Source organism: Pseudochaenichthys georgianus, chromosome 8 (assembly GCF_902827115.2).
Source record: "Pseudochaenichthys georgianus chromosome 8, fPseGeo1.2, whole genome shotgun sequence".
NCBI lineage: Eukaryota > Metazoa > Chordata > Actinopteri > Perciformes > Channichthyidae > Pseudochaenichthys > Pseudochaenichthys georgianus.
Genome location: NC_047510.2, coordinates 29,963,888 through 29,972,869, shown reverse-complemented (window position 1 = coordinate 29,972,869; position 8,982 = coordinate 29,963,888). Strand labels below are relative to the sequence as shown.

The following is an 8,982-nucleotide window of genomic DNA, read 5'->3' as shown; positions in this document are numbered from 1 at the left end:
AAGAGGAGGAATCATCTGGTGTCTGCACTTTATATCTAGTGCCATTTTAGTAACATTTAATTAGTCAAATATTTCAGTTCGAAATCTACTTTTCGTTTAGTGCAAATGACCAAATGTTAGCATCATAGCCAACACGCCAGACTGAGATGTAAGCTAAGTAAACATTAGCTAAACAACATGTTGGCATTGTGTTTGTTGGCATGGTCAGTTTAGCATTCAACTGCTTGCATTTTTAAGAGCCAAGCATTTCTCTGAAACATTGAGCTAAAACGGGAGTGATTATTGGATTGAAATTGAAATGGGTGTGTTAATAACAAATGATATGCTAACATGTTGACATTGTAAGTCAAGTAGTAAGTCACGACAACATACTAGCTTGACGTACATATCAAATATGATGTGGTACAGCCTACTTATAATAAATCTCATCTTTTTTATTTAATTTTACAGATTTTGTGGACTAATGAGCTGAACTGCATGGCACTTGCCCTTAACATTTAAACCGGTTTACATGAGATGAACTTTGTATTCTGAATCTGTATTTTGAACATGACTCTACATGTTGGAGGAAAAGCCAAATCACCCTTATGTGTCATGGCAGGATTTGCACCCCCAGCAGGGCCGTCGGTGACTCGCCGGCTTTTGTCACAGAGGTACTGCCATGCTAACAACTTTGGCCAGCTTAACAGTCCCCTTGTAGTCGAGGAGAAGGTTAACGTTTGTCAAACGTCATGTGGAGACTCATAATTGTGCTAACCAAGCTGATTCAGCGGCTCGGCTGCAGGGAGCAAGGACAGGCTAGCTCTGTCTCGCATTTATTATCCACTTTCTCTCAAGACAGGTGCAGATTCTAAAGGTCATGAGCCAGGTCTGTTTCACATCTGTCCGCTCAATAATTTTGCTGCACAGTGAAATGTCTGAGGTATCTACTTTCTCTGCAGTCATGATTGTTACCCCAGAGTTTAGATGACAAAATTATATTTACAAGATCTGGTTTAGACAGATCTGGACGGCTGTGGCTCGAGAGGTAGATGATTGTCTGCCAAATGCCTAAAATGCCTCCCAATGGCCAATAGGGAATATAATTAAACACATAATACGGATTATAATTTGTCATAGTTAATCTTAAATGGTTATTTTGATCCAAATCAATGTCTGTCCTGAAGCTGCATCTCTAGCTAGAGACAGAGCAACACTGACTCTCTGTGGACACTTAAAGAACTGCAGGAGATACCCAGACTTTGAAAATTTAATACATTTAAATTTGGGGATAACAATACAAGATTCATTATCCCCATATTTAGCATGCGTTATTGAAAACATCTCATGATAGTTATGAATTTCATATACATATATACTTATATACATTTACATATATATGGGCCATTCTACCGAATTGGTGAAAAGTCAGGTTGGAACAGTTTTGAAATGTGTTTTTTTCCCAAAACGTTGTCCATATATATTTTGTACCATATCTAAACTACACATATCTAGTAAAAGAACTGTACATTTGTATATCGTATTTTCAGACTGTATTGGAATGTTCTTCCTCTACCAAAAATGGTCACTACCGAAACATATATACACTGTAGTAAAAAAGTATTATATCAACCTGTTAAGATTGTTTTACCTTCCCTTCTTTAAATAGTATTTTAACAAATATTTCTTGAGGGTTTTCACAAATAAATTAAAGCAATTTAATTTGTAATCAAATTTCTAAGTTCAATTTATGCAATACATAAAAATCATAATGCAAAATGTCTTTGTAAAATGTATAATACTGATCATATTGATTCCAGAGTTGATGATTGTTGAAATCGAACATACATTATGATTAAACCAATTAGTATCATATCATTTTAGTTGATAAGTCAATATACTTATTTCTTTACAAAGCATCCAGTGTTTCGGTAGTGAGTGACCACAGTGTTTTGTTCTCAAGGTTGTATCTTATTCTATCAACCTTATTGCTTAATCTTAACTCATAACATGCCTTATGTTGAAGTGTGAATGTTTGAAGCTACTGACACAGAATCAGCACTTTAATAACAGGCTGAAATAGAGGGGGATTTGGCTAGAATGGGTGATCTGTTTAGTATTTTGAGCAAAACACTTCAGACATGTTTTTATATATATCTGAGGCCTATAATATATGCCTAACAATAGTATAATAAGAGACCTTTAAAGTAACACACTGATTTTCAGACTTTAAAACACATTTATTTCAAAACTATGGGATTTACCTGCTTACCATTCCATGTTGTCACGACCGAAACGATCATGTCAATTACCAAAACGTAACCATATGTTTCGCTCGTGACTGTTTCGGTAGTGATGATTCTAGCTCAATTTGAGCATAACTAAAGAATGCTAGCAAGTAGCCTACATGGCTAGCATACACGTTTTTGAAGAGGTTTACACACATAACATAATACTTTGCAAAAACCCCGAAAAAGTGTACTTAATTGAAGATAAAATGTGTTCGGTAGTGACAATTCTTAAGGTTACAGTGAGTACACGCCGATTTTCGGATTTTGGAACAGATTTATATCAAAAGTATGGGATATAGCTACTTGCCATTCAGCCATGATGGGACGGGATGCAGTGTCACTGCCTTGTTAAAAATGCAGGGGTGTGGCTAAAACCCCTTGTGTTTCGGTAGTGACGTGAAAACTAGGGACATGATTTTTTTAGTATAGTTTTTTTATTAAAAAGTGACACCCACAATTAATCTAAATATTCCAACTTCTGTTTGAATGTAATCATAAAGATCTTCTAAATACACCATTCAACAACATCAAATAAAAACGTTTTAAGTGTTATTTACAGAAATTGAAATGTAGATGTCAGGGCTGGGCACAGCTACTTCCCAATAGAAAGTACCCAATACATGATGTTTTTGTTTAAATAGACCATAACATATTCTTAGTAAATATCTATGTCTGAATACTTAATTGTTTTGTTAAATAGTTTTTCTTGCTGTGGGACCGCACTTTGAACTAATTCGGTAGAATGCCCCATATACCTTATTGCCTACCAAATGATTCAAATGATATGTGTTGCTCCCGATGGCATGGCCAACGGTGTGTGAATGTGTATGAATGTTAGTTCCTAGAGTTAAGTACACTGCTCTGTATGAATGGGTATGAATGGGTGAACGACATGTAGTATGTAAAGCGCGTTGAGGGGTCTTAAAGACTGGATAAAGCGCTATATAAGTACAGTCCATTTACCATGTGCAATCTATGAATAAAATGTATACAGTATGCATACCTGAAGCTATAAGAATGAGTCAATAATAACAATAGACGTTCTCAAATTTGCAGTCAATAGCTTTATGTTTACAAAAGAAAACAATGACGCAAACAATATGCATAAACATACTATAGTTAGAATCATTAAATAGGGCCATATCCAGCACTATCTGTTGCAATTTCCCATCACAGGTAGCATCCAGCACACGTCAGATCAACACAGTGATTTGTGCAGGAATACATTTCACTGGTCTGCTCAGCATGTCTCTCAGTTGGTCAAAATAACAAGAGAGCCTTCAAGCCTCTTAAATGGGCAGACAGTGGCCGAATGCTTACAAATATCAGGTTTGGAAATATAAACGCTGCAAGGTAGAAACGATAACGGTCACAGCTTGGAAGGTACCATTTGTGAGATGTTTGCTTATTGCAGGAAGATGCAAAGACATGTAATGCTGGTTTAGCCATTTTCTTTGTTATTTCCTTGTTTTTTCCGTTTGATCGTTGCACGAGGTTCAATAGGTTCATATGGGGAACACTGTCTTCATCAGGCACACTTCAAATATGTCAAAACTATGAATTAGCTTGAAATTAGACACTTTGTGTTCTCTCTGATGGCCGTGTATAATGCACTGATATTATAGGCTGTGAGTGTTGCTGAACTACTTAAGTTTGTCTCACTACTTCTACCCACTTTCACCTCATGTGTGTAAGTTTTCTGGAGCCCCACACAGTAACCTAACTACAGATTTGAATGCAGACAGCACAGGGAGTTACCATCTGTGCTGCACAAAACAACATGCCAGCTCCTAACAGTGTGACTGTCACCAGGCGGAGGGAAGTGAAGGCACAGAGGTGCATCGTATATGCAACACACTCTGGTGGCTGTCAAAGGATGCAAACAAGTTGTATTTAAAATCTGTGGATGAGCAGTTTTTATAATACACATGGCAACAAAAAAAGGGTATAATAAAATGTAATTATAATCAGCATCTCCCTGTGGCAAAGAGGCACGACTCATGTCATATAACAGGACCGGGGTGCAGTTCACTTAAATATCTGAGACATAAGTTAAAGGGGCCCTATTAAGATCATTTTCAGGTTCATATTTGTACTTAGTGTCTCTACTGGGACATGTCTCCATGCTTTAATGTTCAAAAAGCTCTTTATTTCTCTCATGCTGCAGCACCTCTTTTCACCCTCTGTCTGAAACCAGAGCCCAGTCTGCTCTGATTGGTTAGCTGTCCGGCTCTGTTGTGATTGGTCAACCGTTTAGAGATGTCCCGCCCCTTAGCCTATCACGTACAATGTGTTGGAGCACTAGCCGCTAGCCGATAGAAGCGCAAGTGTTATGTAGTGATGTCACTAAGTTCAGGAAGTAAACAAAGGAGTCCAATGGAGGCGTTTGAGGCAGAGATGATATACGTAGGAATAACTCAAATGTAAAGTGAACTGATCCCAGTCCTGCTATAATGACACATACTCAACATGTGGTTTTCTCCCCATCACCTCTCTATATATTGTAACTGCAGTATGAGTTAGGTGTCAATAACCTGCTTTATCACAAAAGATGCAACAAATCAAATCATATCTTGTCAGTTGAACTCGGCAGAAACAGACACATATTACAGGTATAAAAGGGTCAATGATGGACATTTAACTACAGGCTACCAAAGAACAATCGACAACACAATCATAAAAGTGCAAAATGTAAATATTGTTGACATTAAAAGATCCTTCAGCTATCTTCATCCTGATCTTCAAACAGCCTTCATATAATTGAATATATTAAATATATCTATGCAAAAGTGTACACTACATATATCTGATATGCATGTCAGTGTAAAACAATTACATTCATTATTAAATAACTAAACTACAGAAGTAAAATCTTATTAAATGAACACCAAAATGGGAATTAAACTAGTTCCAGGTGTAAATTTGCTTTTTTGTATAAAATGTATTGTACTTCCTAAGTGGATGCACTAATGCGCAAGAGGTATTTTAATGTTGTAGGTGGTGTGATTACAGCCTATAGATAAATGTTATGGAGTAAAAAGTGCAATATGTTATATATGTTATGGTACAATTTATTGCAAAATGAACATGCTAAGTTACACCGCAGTGCTCCAAATCTTTAATATACATGTGTCTGTTATATTTTACATCTGAAAAAAGCTTAATTGAACATCTGACTTTCCGTAGATGTATTTATAAGAAGGCAACATTCATTAAAGTCAGTTTTAAGTGTTAAAAAGCATCTGTTATCCTGCTATGCTAGTAAACCCAAAACTTCATCTGTGTTTTACAAGTACATTGACTTTGATTCCAGATTCCCCTTTAATAATAAATAACTAAATCATGTGGATCCTAAGGAGGTGTAAATTATGAATTTTTAAGAAAACACTTGTCAGTCATCAGTAATAGCTTCCAAAATGGCCATTAGCTTAAATGCTATAGTGTGTAATGTATGTACAGAAGGAAAGGAGAAAGAAAGCTTGACTGTCTGACTTCAATAAAAGTGACCTTGTGAGCGCACGGGGATCTGCGGCTCTCAGGTTACGCGTTTCTCCCCCGGTTGATGACGTTTCCCCCTGGAGGGGCGATGTGGATCGAGTCCAGGATCGGCCGCAGAATCTGGCCGAACGGTCTGGAGACAGACGGAAGAGATTTGATATTTTAAATCGCAGCAGCAAGGGTTCTTAACATTGATCATACACAAAGCATTATATTATGTAGCAACTTCATATATCAGCGAATGCCTTTCAATTTGTGCGCGGACAAGAAGTATCAGATAAATCCGGTGCCTTGCTCGAGGGCACCACGGCAGGCCAGGAGGTGAACTGGGAGTAGCAGTCCACACTTCACATTTAGGTCTGTTCGGGGACTTGAACCGGCGACCCTGCGGCTCACAGTCCAAGCCCCTACTGACGTGGGGAGTAGTAAACAACTTCTAATTATAACTACATCTTCCAGAAGCTTGATGTTCGCTCAACTATTTTCACATATGTTATTATTCATGTTATTGTGACTCTTTTGCATTGTATTTTCTTAAACCTTCGATTGGAGTCACGGGGAGCTGACGGATTGAGTTCAACACTCACGTGGAGAGGACTTCTGATGGGAGGTCGGTGATGTGGGATGGGATGGAGTTGCCCGTCATGAACTGAGCCACCTCGTTGGTGAAGGTGTTGCAGTTGTGCTCAAACAGGCGATACCTGTCTCCTCTGAACCAAGGAAACAAATATCAAATAATAGTTTTTCAGTAGATTTGTGAAATTAGCCAAATTAAATTACAATTAAACTTTGAGAACTTATGAGAATCTCTTTTACTTAAGGATTAATACTATGTGTCTTGCTTTGTGTTGCCTTGAAGAACAGCTATTTAGCAGTTACTCGACCTGTATGTGCTTTCTCCCAGGGAAGAGAGGTACTCCATGAAGATCTCCTCAGTTACTTCGGTCTCTCCGAGCTCCACCACTGTGTCTGGAGGACCCAGCATCGTCCCACCCTGACAAACACACAGTACACAAACATCTCATAACATGTACACGTCATATAATAATAATAATAATAATTCCTTACATTTATTATAGCCCTTTTTCAATGACTCAAAGCGCTTTACATATACACACATTACACATATCATACATGCAATGGTCAGAAACTGTGGACAATACCCACAGGAGCAAGTTCAGGTGAAGTGTCTTGCCCAAGGACACATATGACATCCATGAGCAGGGAAACACTAGTTGATTCAGTTGTTTCCTTTCACCAATACTGTGTGGATTTACAGACTCCCTGTTTGTAAATCCACACTATTATAGGCCACTTCAATAACACATTATTGAAGTGGAAAATGAATTGTAAAAGTCGATAAAAAATAAGACACTACACGTAAATATTGTAAAAAATATTGTACTTATAGATATATACATTACCTAAAGTAAAACCTTTTTTTTTTTTTTTTTAGAATTCAAGTTTTCATCTTATTGAGAAAAAAAAAACTAAGAAATGTTGATAAATCTCTCTGCTGTCACTTTTGGTTTGCATACTTTTTCTCAATAAGCTTGTGGAAAATAACTGAGAGTTGTGAAAGGAGTCAGTCCCCTTTACACAGACTCACCGGCGGACAGCTGGAGATCCCCTCCCCTCCGTAGAAGAACTCCTCACCGTATGCCACTACCGCTGTGTGCCTGTGAGAAAGCACACAGTTATCAAAGCTGTAAATAAAGCTTAGAACAGTGGAATTGTGTTTATTTAGAATTGTAACTAAGTGCCTCTTTACAGAAAAGCAAGCTATAAACCAGTTAGACAGCCTAATAACGTATAGCAGTACACAGTAATACAAATTAAAAACCCAGCATTTGATAAATTGATTGTTATAATGAACTCCCAAAGTATGTATTATAATTGTTTTCAATACAATCTCTTATATTGTTAAATTATGCTCTACTTTTTTTTTAAATTACTTTAAGCTAAATACAAAAACATTACTCAATAACAAAATAAGCTAGAGCTGCTAACAATGAGTTGTTTTATTTATTAGCTTATTGTCACAAAAATAAACTGATTGCTTATTTTTATGAACTGTTTTATTTTGTATGAACAAATTAGCTGTTTTCAGAATCTTTTAAGTACTTTTTAGTATATATGTTATGGTTTTGGACTAACAAAACAAGACAATGAGAGTCACCTTGGATTTTGAAAAATAGATACTTCTTTCTATTCTTGCCATTGTATTGACCGATCAAATCAATTAATCAATAATGAGAATAATCATTGGTTTCAGCTTTAAATTAAGGACAGAAATAGTCACATTTCCAACATTACATATTATATTATAGTCATGTGTTTTCTGTGATAATGAATGGGTCAATGGCCTGGACTTGCAATGTTTTCACAACTCAAGAGGTCGTTTTAGATATAAAAAAAACAGCTGTCAAAATAAAATAAAAGGGTTCATACCATATACCATCCAGTTGCTTTCCTGTAACAGAAAGGGGTACGAAATGAATCGGTAGCAGACGACATTCAGTGCAGCTGTAACTTACAAGTGTATCAGTTTTGTATCAAGACCTGAGCCATTTCTTAAGAGGTAGAAACATAAATCAGTCACGATTTACATTATATTTTCAAAATAAATGCATTAAAAAATCTTGATGATTTAACCAAACAACAGTTCACTGAACGGTAATGAGTACATACAAACTGTTAATACATATATAATAAATCCCCTATTTGTGTCCAAGGCCGGATTTTTTGTCTGCACTTACCTAACATGATGGGACTAAGGCTGCGGGCCATTCCTCTCGATAAATCATAAATATATAGCTGAACATTGTATCGCGTTACATTATTATCCATAATGTAAAACCTAAAATAGCTTTTTTTATTTAATGTGTTTCTTGGCTGGCTAAGCGACGGATATTTAACCGCACAGCTGACCGGGAGGATCTCATACAAAAGCACTTCCGATTCCACTGCTTCAACCGCCTTCAAAATAAAACATGTTTTCGCAAGACGCCAGCAATTCATCGTGAGCTTCCTAGAGAAATCTTCTTATTTTGAAAATAAGTTATACCTCCTCTGGTTTTACTATCACTATCGCTTAATGACTTGACAGTTTCTATGTAACCGCAGTTTTTGCTGGAAATGTGCCACTTTAGATAAGAAAAAAAAGACATTTGCAACTGATGATCCCTTCAGATAACACAGAAAAATTCCTGAA

The 8,982-nt window shown here is 36.7% G+C and overlaps 1 protein-coding gene across 1 annotated transcript; it reads right to left on the bottom strand.

The window, feature by feature from the left end:
* Positions 1-3,311: 3,311 nt before the first annotated feature.
* Positions 3,312-8,724, bottom strand: desi1a (desumoylating isopeptidase 1a). The gene is made up of 6 exons (XM_034089247.2): positions 8,528-8,724; positions 8,220-8,241; positions 7,378-7,447; positions 6,653-6,762; positions 6,356-6,478; positions 3,312-5,901 (listed from the first exon to the last, which is right to left on the bottom strand). The coding sequence occupies exons 1-6, from the start codon at positions 8,616-8,618 to the stop codon at positions 5,811-5,813; spliced, it is 507 nt and encodes a 168-aa protein (XP_033945138.1). The 5' UTR covers positions 8,619-8,724; the 3' UTR covers positions 3,312-5,810.
* Between the last annotated feature and the right edge of the window lie 258 nt (positions 8,725-8,982).

Bases quoted from the DNA above. Each gene is read 5' to 3' on its own strand.
- desi1a (XM_034089247.2), bottom strand. From the start codon at position 8,618: ATGGATAATAATGTAACGCGATACAATGTTCAGCTATATATTTATGAT. The intron at 6,763-7,377 runs GTGAGTCTGTGT...TGTGTTTGTCAG, and splicing joins GGATCTCCAGCTGTCCGCCG to GGTGGGACGATGCTGGGTCC. The intron at 5,902-6,355 runs GTGAGTGTTGAA...GTCTGTCTCCAG, and splicing joins CCATCAGAAGTCCTCTCCAC to ACCGTTCGGCCAGATTCTGC.